This window comes from Cololabis saira, chromosome 4 (genome assembly GCF_033807715.1).
Source record: "Cololabis saira isolate AMF1-May2022 chromosome 4, fColSai1.1, whole genome shotgun sequence".
Taxonomy (NCBI): domain Eukaryota; kingdom Metazoa; phylum Chordata; class Actinopteri; order Beloniformes; family Belonidae; genus Cololabis; species Cololabis saira.
In genome coordinates, this window is record NC_084590.1 from 11,573,325 (window position 1) to 11,588,528 (window position 15,204).

Consider the following 15,204-nt stretch of genomic DNA (forward strand, 5'->3'; position numbering starts at 1 on the left):
TGTCTTCGGGAAAGCTTTGAGCGGCTCCTCCCTCGTATCTGGACCTGATATCAGGACCTGGTATCTGGACCCAGTATCTTGACCCGGTATTGGCGTTCCCGTCCTCTTCCACCTGCATCCAGCTCGTTTCCATCTCTTGGTTTGAAGTGAATAAACTCCTGTCACGGTTGATTGATCGTACAATTCAATTCAATTCAATTCAATTCAATTCAATTCAATTCAATTCAATTCAATTCAATTCAATTCAATTCAATTCAATTTTATTTATATAGCGTCTAATACAACAAAAGTTGTCTCTAGACGCTTTCCAGAGACCCAGAACATGACCCCCGAGCAATTATTACATAAACAATGGCAGGTAAAAACTCCCATAATGGGAGAAAAGCCTTAAGCCAAACAGTGGCAAGAAAAACTCCCCTTTAGGAGGGAAGAAACCTTGAGCAGGACCTGGATCATAAGGGGGGACCCTCCTGCCGAGGGCCAGACTGGGGGTCGGGGAAGGCAACAGCACAGCAGGCAGGTGGAAGCAGCAACGGGATGACCAGGGGTGGGGACCACAGGCCAGCACGCAGCTCCCGAAGCCCCGGCCCAATCATCAAGCCCCAGGTTGGGGTGCAGGGTCGGGGAAGGGTTGATAAGGGGCAGGGCCAGGGAGAGGAGTCTTGAGGGACAAACCTTCTCCCCCGCCTGCCTGAGCCGTTACTCTGCCCCTCTCACTCCCACACTGCAGGATCCGGTGTTTTGCATTCAGAGATGCTCTTCGCCACCGGCAGAGGATGCTGCACTATGAACAAAAGAGAAGAAAAGGGGGGGCCAGCTCAAGAAACTACAGGAGCGACTCTAACACACTAGAGTTTACACAAAGGTTTTAAGTTTAGTTTTAAAGGTGGAGGTGGTGTCAGCCTCCTTAACCCAGATTGGAAGTTGGTTCCATAGTAACGGTGCCTGATAGCAGAACGCCCGCCCTCCAAATCTACATTTGGATACTCTAGGACAGTGGTCGGCAACCCGCGGCTCCAGAGCCGCATGCGGCTCTTTAGCGCCGCCCTAGTGGCTCCTGGAGCTTTTTCAAAAATGTTTGACCTTTTTTTCTCCCCTTTTTCTTCTTTTTTTCTCCTCTTTTTTTCCTTTTTTCTTTCTTTTCTTGTTTTTTTTGCCTTTTTATTCTTTTTCTTCCCTTTTTTCTTCTTTTTTTCTTCCTTTTTTTCCTCTTTCTTTGTCTTTATTTTCTCTTTTTTCCTTTTTTTCTTTCTTTTCTTCTTTTTTTCTTCCTTTTTTTCCTCTTTCTTTGTCTTTATTTTCTCTTTTTTTCTTTCTTTTCTTCTTTTTTTCTTCCTTTTTTTCCTCTTTCTTTGTCTTTATTTTCTCTTTTTTTCTCTTTTCTTCCTTTTTTTCTCTTTTCTTGTTTTTTTTCCTTTTTTTCCTTTTTTTTCTTCCTTTTTCCTTTTTGATCTCGACATTTCGGCTTTTTTCTCGACATTTCGACTTTTTTCTCGACATTTTAACTTTTTTCTCGAGATTGTACTTCAACATTAATCTCAACATTTTGACTTTTTTCTCTAAATTTTGACTTTTTTCTCCACATTTTGACTTTTTTCTCAAAATTTTGACTTTTTTCTCGACATATCGACTTTTTTCTCGACATTTCAACTTTTTTCTCGAGATTGTACTTCAACATTAATCTCAACATTTCGACTTTTTTCTCGACATTTCGGCTTTTTTCTCGACATTTCGACTTTTTTCTCGACATTTCAACTTTTTTCTCGAGATTGTACTTCAACATTAATCTCAACATTTTGACTTTTTTCTCTAAATTTTGACTTTTTTCTCCACATTTTGACTTTTTTTTCGACATTTCTCCTTTCACCATTTGCCTTCATTCTAAGGTTTATACAAGACCTTTCATTTTTTGTGGCTCCAGACATATTTGTTTTTTGTGTTTTTGGTCCAATATGGCTCTTTCAACATTTTGGGTTGCCGACCCCTGCTCTAGGAACTACGAGTAAACCTGCACTCTGCACTCTACATGTGACTTAGCAGGGGAACCCTGATCCTCCAGCCCGGCCGCCTCCTCCGTCTCCTCCGTTGGAGACGGTCCCAGACCAGTCTCCTCCCACGGCGGCCCGAACCACCTCAGCCGGTTCCTACCAGTGTGGAAGAGCAACAACTCTACTGAGATTTTTGTTACGGAACAAGTCTCTTTTTAAAACCGTCCGGCTGCTTGATGGCGCCTGAAGGAAGTTCAGATCAGTTGCGGCCAGTTCTGGATGACAGAACTGCTCCACCTGCCTCCGAGGAAGAGTCCACCCCCCTGCTGGACTGAAACTGTATCTGCAGACGGGTCTACCGGGCAGAGGTGGACAGAGTACTCGACCCCAGTACTTGAGTAAGAGTACAAATACTAATGGTCAAAATTTACTCCGTTACAAGTAAAAGTAGCTCAGTCAAAATATTACTCGTGTAAGAGTAGAAAAGTACTTGCTTTTAAAGGTACTTAAGTATCCAAAAGTAAATGCTTTTAAATTTACTTTAAGTAAAAGTAAGAGTAAGAGTAAGAGTAAATTTCTTATTTTCCACATCAGTAAATTACTATATTTTTTCTAAATTAATTTAACTCTTGTTTCTGAGAATTAACTCTTTGAAACCAGCTGCACTGATGTGCTGCTTTTAGAACCACAATGTTATATAAAACCTGCAGAAACACCAAAAACAAATCAAATGAATGGGATCATAAGAGGACAGCAGATGATGCAGAGTTTATTAACTTTCTTCTCCTGACGCAGGCGTAGCCATTGTTGCGGCTCTGTCTTGACAAACGCAGGCTACTTTGGCGGTATGGTTTTGAGGAGGCTTGACGTATTTCCGCTTTACGTACATCCCAGTGGAGAGCGTGCACTGTGATAGGTCTCCTCCTTCGACAAAAACAGCTTGTGTCCAAAAGGATTTTAGGGAAGAAGAAAAAAGAGCAGACCTGAAAGTAACGAGTACTTTTCAGCCTTCCTAGAAATTTACTCGAGTAAAAGTAAAAATATTTGTCTTGGAAATGTATTCAAGTAAGAGTAATAAGTACCAAAGAAATCTAATACTCAAGTAAAGTACAAATCCTCTGGATATGTACTTAAGTACAGTACTCAAGTAAATTTACTCCGTTACTGTCCACCACTGCTCCCGGGTCACCACCACAGGTCCGGACCACATCAGAGGACGTGAAGTTCTCTTCCAGTACAGACCCCCAGCTTCCTCCGTCCCTCGCCTGTGAAGAACCCGGAGGTCCTTAAAGAAACCCGGGAGCCTCGCTGGGTCGACGATAACGAAACCAGCCTGCGGCGCCAGCTGCCGGTCCGGTTACGAAACGCTGCCCCCCCTCGGCTCAGATATTAGGTGGTGAAGAGTGTAAACTGTTGTCAGACTGTACAAGTTCACAACCGGATGTTGCACAAACTCATCGTTTAGATCATAAAAAGATAGATTATTCATCTCTCTCTCCGTTGGATCTGGATAATCTGCTTAAACATGCAAAAAAACAACAAGTGACTTCATCTAAAAGTCTTTTTTTTGTAACTTTGTTTATTTATTATTATTATTATTTGTATTTACTGTAGTTTTCACATATTTAAATACCAAAAAATGTCAGAATAACAATAGTGACACCAACACAATCTGGAGATGAAACTGTTCAGTTCACTAGTCCTGATGGAGTGTTTGACGTCTTCCACCTTCTCTCTCCTTAAAGGTGACATATTATGGCATTTAATATATATTTTAAACAGGCCTTGAATGTCTTAAAAACAATCAAAAGCTTGTTTTTTCTACATAAAACAGAAATTCAGCCTCTGGGCCATGTCTCTATTTTTACCGCTTCTAACCTCCTTTTCTGTGAGTGATTCTGAGGGGAGGCTATGATAATGAGGCTCTGTGCTGATTGGCTGCCTGAATGACGTGTAGCCGGGGAGGGCACAAAGAGCCGGCTGCGTACACTATTAAAGCGTGTCCATTGCGATGCGATCGAACTTCAGTGACAAAATCAATTCCATTGCTTTATTTTTTTTGTATTGGACTGTCCTAACTGGCCGCGAGTTTAACGGTTTCAGTGTGGACAGAGAGCGTCTGATGTCACGAGTCGGACGCTCGCATGCAGTTACACGCTGTAAACGGATCTTAAGCCTGAATTACGGTTCTGCGTTAAATCGACGCGTACCCTACGCCGTAGGCTCTGCGTTGGTGTAACGCAGAAACATAAATCAGCCTTTAGTCTCCTCGTCTTCACACAGGAAGATTTAATTGAATTCTAAACAGGTACACCACAGTTCTTTACTCCAAGAAATCACAACACTGAATGTTCACAAATGGCAACTTTATTGTTAAAAAAAATAAAATAACATAAGTTGTATATAAATAACATTTATGCACTATTGCTGACTCAAGAAGGACCGTGCATCTTCTGAAGGTGTCGTACATGAACAGCTTCAGGTGCTTGGAAGATCTGAAACCATAAACAGAAATAAATGTATTACGGTACTAATAGAGCTCCGTAACACGGAGTAACACCGGAGCTAAGCTAAATACTTAGCCCATGCAAAGATCATACTTGTAAACAAATATAAATAACATAAAAAATTAACGTTCTTACCGCTGACTCGTGTGCAGTTGCCGGGTCCGTGCTGTTGGTACTGATCCTTTTATGAGGGTAAGTGTCGATGCAAAACCTCATTTTAACTGTCCCTCATTGAAACAGCCACCGTTTCTGAACAATGGCTGAAGCTCCAGCCGGCGGAGAGGGTTGTGGGCGTGGTTTCAGCAGCGGAGGAGACCGAGGCGTGCTTTGCATTTTGCTTACGTAACGAAAATGCACAAATCTGAACGGCTCGTAGAAACCACATGACACTGGAAGACCCTGCAGAATTTAGTTGCATTCCTTCTTCCCTGTGTTGGCAGGCTGAGGGGAGACCACTTTATATACGTTAAAGCAAAAAAAACGTGTTTTTCATAATAGGTCCCCTTTAACCGTAATTCCCTCTCTCCGTCACCCATTTACTTCATTCTGGCCCGGCTGCTCCTCCCTTCATTCAGGGGGGGGCGTGACCCCCCCGCGACCTCTGCACTCACGTTCATCCCTGCATCTCGCCGCCGGTAACGGGTTTTACCCACGTTGGCGTTTTTCAGACCAGACTGCAAATGCATCCTCTCTCTCTCCTCTCTCTCTCCCCCTCTCCCTCTCTCTCTCTCTCTCTCTCTGCTTCACCACTGCAGCAGCGCTGGGCGAGCTGCAGACGAGCGTGCAGCCGCTGGCGACTGCAGCAGAGAGGAGAGGACGGCCCGATGTGAGGGGGGGTGATGGAGAGAAGCTCTGAGCTCCTCCAAAAAAGAGAAAGAAAAGAAAGACGAGTCTCACTTTTGTCCCCCCCCCCCCCCCCGATCAGCATCATTAGCCGTGACCGCTGAGCCTCGGAGGAAGCCCCCCCACCCCCCAAATCACGGTTCAGGGCTTTGGGTCCTCCCCTTTCCTCCTCCTCCTCCTCCACAACCCGCTGCCTGCCATTTTATTGTTTCGGGGGGGGGGTTCTTTCTTCTTCTTCTTCTTCTTCTCCCTCTTCCTCCAGTCACCCACCCCCCCCCCCCCCCAGCCGAGCGTACAGCTCCGCGGCGAGGAGGGAGGAGGGAGGAGGGAGGAGGGAGGAGGGAGGAGGGAGGAGGGAGGAGGGAGGAAGGAGGGAGGTTCAGCGCAGCCTCAGTGTGAAGTCTCCCATCTGTCTCCTCCAGGATTGTTGTGATTATTTCACCGCTCCGTCTGGATTCTCCTCCCGGTTCCTCCGCCGCCGGATCGTTCGAGGCTTTTTCAGACTAGGATCCCCCTGTTTTGTTTCTTTTGCTCTCCCCCTCTTCTTTTTCTTCTTCTTTCCCTCCGAGGCGAGGAGCATCTTTGCATGTGTGTGACGGCGGGCGAGCGAGGATGCAGACATCAGCGGCGGCTGCCTGCGGCGGCATCAACCCTGCGGGCTGCTGCTCCCGCTAAACGCCGCCGGTAAACCAGCCGCACGGCTTACAGGAGTGGGGTGGAGGCGCGGGTGGAGGCGAGAGGATGCCGATCAGGGAGGCTGATGAGGAGGAAGATGAGGAAGAGGAGGAAGGGGGGGGGGCTGATGCTGACCTGAATATTTCAGCGCAGGCGTTAGACGTTTCCACCGCGTCCGCCTCACGCAGATAATTGGCATTGAGCGAAGTGTTCAGATTTGACTCCCTGAAGGAGGGTGGGGGTGGGTGTTTGGGGGTTTACGCTGTAAAACGCTAGGTGGCGAGCACATGTGGAGTCCTGACGCCGTGCTTGTTGGCACACGTGTCCACATGGGACGTCCGTATTCCTGTTCTTGTCTTTTGATCTACTTTAGCTGTTGGTGCTTTTATTTTGAAAAGTGTGTCACTTGTCTCTCCCTGTTTCCTGTCCAGCTGGGGGACTGGGTGCACGAGAAGATGCTGATGGCGAGGGACGGCAGCCGGGACGAGACCCAGAAGCTCCACAAGAAGTGGCTGAAGCACCAGGCCTTCATGGCCGAGCTGGCCCAGAACAAGGAGTGGCTGGACAAGATAGAGAGGGTGAGTGCCGCCGGTCGCCACGGCAACGACCTGCCTCGCAGGTGACCTCTCGCTGCTGCTTCTGGGGTTTTGTAGGATGTTATTGTGGAGGAAGTTAGTTTTGATGGCGAGCCGTGGGAGAAACCCCCGTGGGTGGTTGCAGTGACGTCTTCAAACCTTTAGCTGATGCTGGTTTATGTCCTTCGTCTCTGGAGTCGTCTCAGCTGGCCGTCCACTTCTAGGACGAGTCACCACGGTTTTAAACCAATGGATGATAGAAGCTCGGACGCTTTGAGATTACTCTGCACCTCTTTTCACCCTCATGCATGAAATCTCTTCACTATTCTGCCCCCAGATGTGGGAACTGTTGGTTCACGCCTCCAGCTGAATCTGGATGTGTAAAGTTGCTGCTGGTTAGTAGATCGGGAGTTCAGCACCACATTTCTTGGTTTTCTGACACATTTGTCCTCTTTTCATGTTGCACGTGAGTAGGGATGGGAATCGAGAACCGCTTCTTGTTCAGAACCGGTTCCCAGTGTTCCAATTCCTTGGAATTGTTTGCAAATTTTGCAAACAATTCCCTTTTCAATTCCAGTGTGCACAAATGACGTCATCACACACACATTGCGTAGCGTATGCACATAGCGTAGTATCTTGCGTAAGCTAGCAGTCAAAATGCAAAATGCATATTGATTGGATTTGACTTGATCGGATTTGTCACTGGCTGACATAGTTTTATGTCAGCCAGTCCTCTGTTCATATATGCTTTTAAAAAGGAGAATTTTAATTTCTATTAGAAAAATGTTGGACATTCTCATGGAATTGCCACAAAGTAATTTATGTTGTATTTTTTTAATTTGTACAGAATGATATTTATTTTATTATTATTCAAATTTTATATTGATGATGTTAATCAACCTTTTGTTGTCCTTTTTTTCCAAATGAGAATCGATAAAGAACCGAATCGTTAAGAAGAATCGAAAATGGAATTGGAATCGTAAAAATCTTATCAATCCCATCCCTACACGTGAGCGTGTAACGGTGCTCCTGGGTGGGGGCGGCCACTCAAAGCCTGTGTTCGTGTTGATTCTGTCCGTATATTCGATGTATAAGAGCCTTGACCGGGGTGGCAAGCAGGAGCCGTTAATAATAAAGTGGAGACATGAGTTCATACATGGATCCTCCGTTTCCCGCTTTACTCATGACCAGCGAGCTCGCTGTAAAATAAGGACGTGTGAGACGTAATATCGGGGCAGGATGGTGCCACTCTGTCCAGGATGTCCCCAGCATCCTCGGCAGGGATGTTCTCCAGCAACTCTGCTGCTTTAAGCCGCTGAGAGACAGATGAGGTTTTTATTAGAGCTGAACCTCTAAAGGATACGATACTTTCTTTATCTGTGATCTGTTGCAAACTGATGAGATTCTGCACGTCTCAAAGTTCACGTTCCCCTGACGCAGGAACGGAGGATAGTATATGATGATGGGACAACCGTGCACAGCTGTTGCCATGGCAACGTGGCTGCTGACAGTCCTGCCGGGACACATGGACGCACATGGACTTGTGTGGACCGTTGCAGACGTCCAGCTTCAACAAATGCTGGCGGTCCGTCTGTTCGGAGGAGAAACACGCAGCTGCTAGTACGTCACATGTGTAAACGTGGATTATTGATGTTATTTACACTCTTGTTGTGACGCCACAACGTTCCACAGAGCCGGGTGGCAACTTGATCGTCTTGCATCTTAAAATGTAAAACCTCTGTTGCTTATTCTGGGAAACTTGAGTAGTTTTCCAGTTTAGAAAGTGCAGTTTTGATCTGGATCGCTGATGCATCTGTCTGAGCTGCCTGGAGGTGGAGCGGTGAGCAGCGTTGTGACAGGTGACGGGTGACAGAGATGTGCAGCGGAGGTCCTTACCGGCTGAATTAGATTACAGATTATGTGTGAAAACGTAAACATCCAATTTCTCCTTGTTGTTAAATGTTTTTTGAAAGCAGGTCGCACTTTTGTGTGGAAACAGGAAGCTGAGTTGGTGCATAAAAGCATGTTTGTGTGCATGTATGCTGACGATGTGACGCAAGGCGTACGACTTGAATGGCTTTTCCTACGAAAATTGAAGTGAAAATAAACGCACAGACCTATTTAATTTATATACCGTATTTTCTGCACTATAAGGCACTTAAAATCCTATAATCAGGTTCACCATATGTAATAATTTTGTTGTGTTTACTGACCTTGAACCAGTTTCATGAGGTACACTGAGCTCAACAATCTGTTAAGATGTTTTAGTGACTTTGGTAGCGAAGAAGCCGCTCCGCTGTATTGCTGGTCGGACCGTTCAGAAACATTAAAGTCGGTCCTTGGTTGGATACGGGTTGCACTGTAAGATAACTAATTATGTAGTGCTGCAAGCAACCACCATCCAACATCTAGTGAATGTTACCTTACTAGACGTCAACGTTTAACAGAAACCCATTTTTCAAATCTGTATCATAATTTAATTATAATCAAATGTTGGAATACAACATTGTTCAAACCTCACACTAACTTCAGGTGTCTGCTCACGCTGGCAACGATGAACCAATCAGAGAACAGGACGTAGTATGAATCTTACATCCTCCAGTTTTTATTGGTGGAGTCGTGGTAGACGAATTATTTAAAATGTGAGTTTATTTTTCTGTTTTAGTTACAACTGAACTGAACAATAAGTTATTGTGAACGAGTTGAAGAAAGTTCGACGTAGCGGCCTTTTTGTTTTGCTTTATATATATTTTATAATGCGCCTTAAAACCCGGTGTACCTTATGTATGAAAATAGACCCGTTCATTAATATTCTGTCTAATCGTCCGCAAAATATGGTATTTATAACTTTTGCACAATTGATAATTTTTTGTTCTGTGTTGATTCTGTGCATCTTATTTTATGTACATAAATATATTTTTGTGTTATTGTTGTAAACTGTGAGAGGAGAAGGAGGGAAACGAGATGCTGTTTTACTTTTGATTTCCATTAAGTAGTAAAAGTAAGTAGTAAAAACTAAAATGTACTTTCGGTTCTGAAGTATACAGTCAGAGCTTTTTTCAGTATTTCGTGAAAAGGTTTACTGCGTTAAACATATTTGTGCACAAATAGGAATTTTTATTTATTCATAACTTTTTAGAGTTAGAGCTAAAATATTCTGTGATGAATGTTAAACAGGCCGTCTGGTCGTCACCAGCATAACTGGTGTTTATTTGGTCTTACTGGTCCCGGCTCCAGCAGACTGGAACATGGAAGCTACTGTGCCATCCCATAACACGCCCTCTCCGCGGCTGTTGCCCGGCAACTTGCAGTGTTTTTGCCAGATAAAGTTCATAAATCTGCTTTATTTCATGTCTGTGCTGATGAGGACTCACGGCCGTTGCTGACGGGTCCAACAAATGTTGTTTTGGTTGCATCTGGAGGCCCAAAGGTGCATCAGTGGTGGAGCCCACAGGTGGAATACTCTCAATAATGTGGGATGTTTAGAAATAGAATATTTAAAATCTCTTTTTCAAGAGAGCACGTAGGATGTTTGTCTGCGGTCGCTGTCTCGTTTGTAGAAGGACATTTTTAGAGCGATGACTTGGAGAAGATGGGAGGAAAATGCAGCAGAAGAAACTAATAATAAAGTTCATCAGGGAACGCCAAAGACTGAAACGTCAGAAGAAGAAGGAGGCGGCAGGAAAGGACTGGAGGAAAAGTCCTTCGTGCCTGTCGTACGGAGCTCCGGTGACGGAGCGAGGACACGACCAGGAGCTGCATCAGCACCAACGTGTCCCCCTGGTTCCTGTGCTTGCATTGGTTACCACGGCAACAGCCGGCCACTCGCCTCTCCCTTCCTCCTTGCCCTCGTTTCCACTCCTCACACAGTTCATGTGTGAAGGTCGTCCCTCCTGTTTCCTCCTGGTTCCACTCGGCTGTTTCTGCTTCCTCCCATCCTCCCCTCGCGACCTACGACCTCAACCTTGCAAATTTAAAATGCTTGCTGTAAAGTAAAGACGCGTGAGACGTTATATCGGGGCAGGATGGTGCCACCCTGTCCAGGATGTGCCCAGCATCCTCGGCAGGGATGTGAAGTTAATAGACACATATGAGGTTTTTATTATGCTTTGCATGCTGAAAATTGAATGTATTTTTGTATTCTTTTTCTCCTTTCTTTCGTTTTCTTTTACTAAAAGCCTAACTAGGGACAGGAGATGGAAACTAGCAATAGCTATAATCTCTGTATGCAGAACATCAGTCACATTGGCTTGTTTGTAATGAGTGAATGTGATCACATGTAAACCTGCATTGTCCCTATTAAATAAAATAAATTAAATTTAAAAAAAATTATTAGTCCTGAACCTTTAAAGGATTCGAAACTTTCTTCATCTGTCATGTTCATGTTTATTTTATTTTTGTATTTATTGGTTTATTTGACAGGGACAATGCACATTGATAAAACATTGCTGTAAATGTGCCAGAGTTAGCCAAGAGGTTATTTTTCATCTGTAGTCCCTGGACAGATGTAAGGTGTAAAATACAGAAAAAGTACAGAAAGGTACAGAAAGTACAGAAAAGTACAGAAGTACAGAAAGGTGCAATTAAGTTTTAGTGCTGACAGAGCTGAGTATTAATCAACCATTTCTTTAAATGAGCTCTAAATAAAGTGTATGTGTCCAGTTCTCTGATAGTTGCAGGGATGGAGTTCCATTCTAGTGCAGCTTTAACAGAGAATGCAGACTGACTGAAAGCACTTTTTCTGAGTGGAATAATACAATCCCCTCTTGTGAACCGATTCGCAGTTGTTCTAATGTTGACAAAGTGTCTGAGTGTTTGCTCCTGGCGGCTGCAGCAGACTGAGGACCTGCAGCCAGGACGGGTGGAAAACCAGATAAATCGTCGTGTAGGTTTTATATCTGCTCAGAGAAACTAAGACGGTCTCAGTGAGGACTCTGGTCTCCTGGTCTTAGTGAGGACTGGGGTCTCATCCAGGTGTAAACGTAGTGCAGCAGAGCTCCACATCTAACGGGCCGAGCTTTGCAGTGTTCTGGTGTGTAATGCAGTGTATAATCAATAACTGCTGCTCCTTCGCTGCAGCATGACTGGGCTCAGTCAAGCAGCCGGGTGAACAAGTCCGGAAACCCGAGGACCACAACGCCGGCGTGAACTCAGACTTCTGGGGAAGAGAGGGAAGAGAGAAGGAAGAGAGGAAACGCAGGAGCAGCTATCCGATTTCCAGCTGCAGATAGAAACAGAGCTGGAAGATGATGTTGCAGCGGTGTGCTGGCCGCGAGGTCATCCCGGGTCGCTCCTTCACGTCCGTGGCGCAACTAAAGTTGCTTTCGTCAACGAAAATTATGACTAAATATCGTCGTCAACGGACCATTATCACCTGAGGAAAACTAGATGCAATGAAAATGCTGGTCATGTGACGATAATGATAATTAAATATATAATGCAATAGCGTTGAGGAATAAAAATGAGACTAAAACGTAGATTACAAAATAAAAACTCTGCTAAAATGTGTCTCCATTTTTGTTGATCAAAAAGAGACGAAATGTTCTAACAAAGATCCTTAATGTCCATGTTTTCAGTAGTTTCCTCTGGTTTAGTTCTGCTGCTGGGTGACGTTAGTCCTCAATCCCAGTCGGGGGGAATCAGATCCAGAAGATGCAGCTGCAGAGTTAGAGGCTGATGCCGTTAACGCAGAGCTCTAGGTTCACGTTGATTAAAAACAAAGTTACATAGAGAAAGGGGCCGATGGCCGGCCACGTGGGGATCTGCTCTGGGGCTGGAGAAGAAGAAGATCCATCTTTGGATACACTTTCCTACATAGACGTGGAAAAGAAAACCCAATGTGTCGTCGAAAAAGAAAAAGACGGGGAGAAACGTGGAAAAATAAATATTTTGTAAACTCAAATTAGAGTCTTCTGTATCTGGAATGAATGTATTATTGAGTCTATAAGGTAACAATAATATAATAATAATAATAAGATAACCTTGTTCGAATTGTAAAATGGGTTTGGCTAAATACAATCTCTGACTAAAACTAGACTGAAATGGTCCTGGACAATTCTGACTAAAATAAGACTAAATACTCAGACTTTTAGTCGACTGAAACTTGACACGACTAAAAGGAGATTGAACATGACTAAAACGAATAAAATTAAAATGATAGCTTGACCCAAAGAATAGACTAAAAAAACACTAGTCTGTGACTCGGTGACGATCAGAGATGAAACTGCTGTTGGGGGTTTGTGTTAGCGTGCATGATGGGAGTTTGAGAGGAAAGTCGGTGAAGATGCCCTCTCCTCTAAACCCAGTGGTCCCTACCCCCCCCGTCACTCCCATTATTCCTGATAATTAATCAACCGCATTAACGTGCTAAGAAGGACACGCTCAGCCTCCGCTGCTGATCCCACTTTGACTTCCTTTCTCTCTGTTATATCATCACTTAGTCGGTTTGAAGCGACTAAAACTGGGTTTTACGTCGACTTCATGAAACATACTTGATTTTAATTCAACTTGTAGGAACAGAAGTATTTTGTTTCGATATATATTTTGTTGTTTTTCTTCAGTTTTCTAGTTGTTTATCGACCACGTGAACAAAAGCTTGGATGTTTGCAGACAATCAATACATTTAGAAGACGAGGGAACATTTCTGGGCGTATCATCTGTTTCATTTCTTTTCCTGTTGATACTTTAGGCCTCATCCATATTCCTGTGGGCCGGACTTTGACTGGCGGTTTGTTTCATTGGCGTCCTCTCGCTTTGAGAAAAATGGGAAACGAGGACAAACTATATTCTGCTGTTTCATTTTTATAGCTTTTGGTCAGTTGTGCTTTTATATTGATAGTTTTGCAGAGCTGTGGATGCACCGCTGGTCCAGTCTCATATAACTTTCCTCGGTTTGAAGTAAAAGGAATCAGGTTGTAGATACGTGGAAACGTCCAGATTCATTACTTTAGATCCAAATCTGACTATTTCTTTGGAAGAGGTACAATTTTTTTCATTTTATTTCTGCTTTTTATCTCCATTGTGACTGTTTCAGCTCTCTACAGTGCAGGACAGGCAGCACTGCATGCTGGGGATTTTTTTCCCCCTTCAATCATTATAACTGGTATTCATTTAAATTTTTTTAACATTGTGACGTATATTTGCGGTCCAAACTCCTCCTAGATGTTTTTATTTCGGCATCAGCTGACAAAAACATGAGTTATTTCCCTTCAGCAGCGGTTTGTTTCATTTTTTATGGACTTTTTTGTGGCCACCAAGCCGTCCTGAGTCGGTTAACTTCTCAGCCCTTTCTTCAAAACTTTAATGTAAAGAGACTTTTCTCTCCGGCACTGATCAAAAGTATCATTGAACTTCATCAGGCGATGAGACACACTTTAAGAGCTCAGGCGGCTCTTTCTGCTGGAAGGACAGGTTGTAATCTCTGGTTTCATCTCTGGTTTGACACCACCGCTTTCATCCTCCTCTCCTGCCGGTGGCGTCTCGGCTGCTCAACCCACGACTTCTCCAGTTTCTCCCCGTCACGTGTCGACGGGACTCTGAAGCACAAACAAACGGGGGGAACATTTACATGTGCTTGATCAAAGTGAAGCTTCCCAATGAGTTAAATCTGAGGAAGGTTTTGTGTGAGCTGAAAACTTCCTCTTGAAGCTACAAGTCACTGCTGTCCCGCCTCTTATGTCAACAGTTCAGCCTTTCTGACTACTGACGGGCTCAGGTATTATTTGATGTTTAAATTCCTTAAAAGCTTTTAAAGAATATGTTATTTCACTGCAGACACAGACTAATTGGCTAGAGGTTGTCGCTTCATCTTCAAATGATATTCAGATGAAAATGGTTTGACCAGCAGATCCACAATGCAACATTAGGTACTTTTCACTTTGAGCAGTTCTGTCATCGTGTACGAGACAATTCAAAGTGCTTTACATAGAAAGAGATTTTTTTAAATGCATTAGAAAACAAAAAAATCAGTTAAAAACAATTAAACAAATGAGATGCAAGAAATAAAGCATGCAGTGCATTGTGCGAGATTACTGAAATCCAAGAGTAAATAAAAAGGTTTTCAACCGCAATTTAAAGCAGTGCTACAGAAACCTCTTCAGTGACTCTTTGAAAAGACTTAACTCATGAAAACTTAAATAAAAACTTAAATACTGCAACAACTAGTTTCCCGTCAGGGATAAATAAAGTATCTTTGAATGGAATTAAATTTGAATCAATGACGTCTCAATCCCTGCCATATTATGCAATCAGAGGGATGATGGTTTTGCAGGTCCTCATCTTCACTGCTCTTCCTAGTGCTGAGTATTATGTCCATAAAACAGTCCTAGTTTTTTGAGAACAGCACACATCTCATTCTCTGATTAAATTGTTGTTTTGTTTAAACTTTGCGGTGATGACTGACGTGGTACACAGTTCATATATGTTTCTTTACCTCGATTGAGATCGTATCAACGTTTCAAACAAAAAAAGAGGTGTTTTTTAATTCTATGCCTCCACAATCCTTTTGTACCTAAAGGTTTCCAGCATTTCCAGTTATGACACTCAGGACACTGAGAAACTAAAAATAAATAAAAAATTAAATTCCTTTCTGGCTGCAGTCAAAGTGGCGCTTGAACA

The 15,204-nt window shown here is 43.6% G+C and overlaps 1 protein-coding gene across 1 annotated transcript in view; it reads left to right on the forward strand.

Moving 5' to 3' along the window:
• LOC133441497 (spectrin beta chain, non-erythrocytic 1-like) overlaps nucleotides 1-15,204 on the forward strand; it is a 124,836-nt gene that overhangs the window by 68,551 nt on the left and 41,081 nt on the right. The window contains exon 24 of the mRNA XM_061718849.1: nucleotides 6,445-6,591. Coding sequence (XP_061574833.1) covers nucleotides 6,445-6,591 — 147 coding nt within the window. The remainder of the gene's footprint in view (nucleotides 1-6,444; nucleotides 6,592-15,204) is intronic.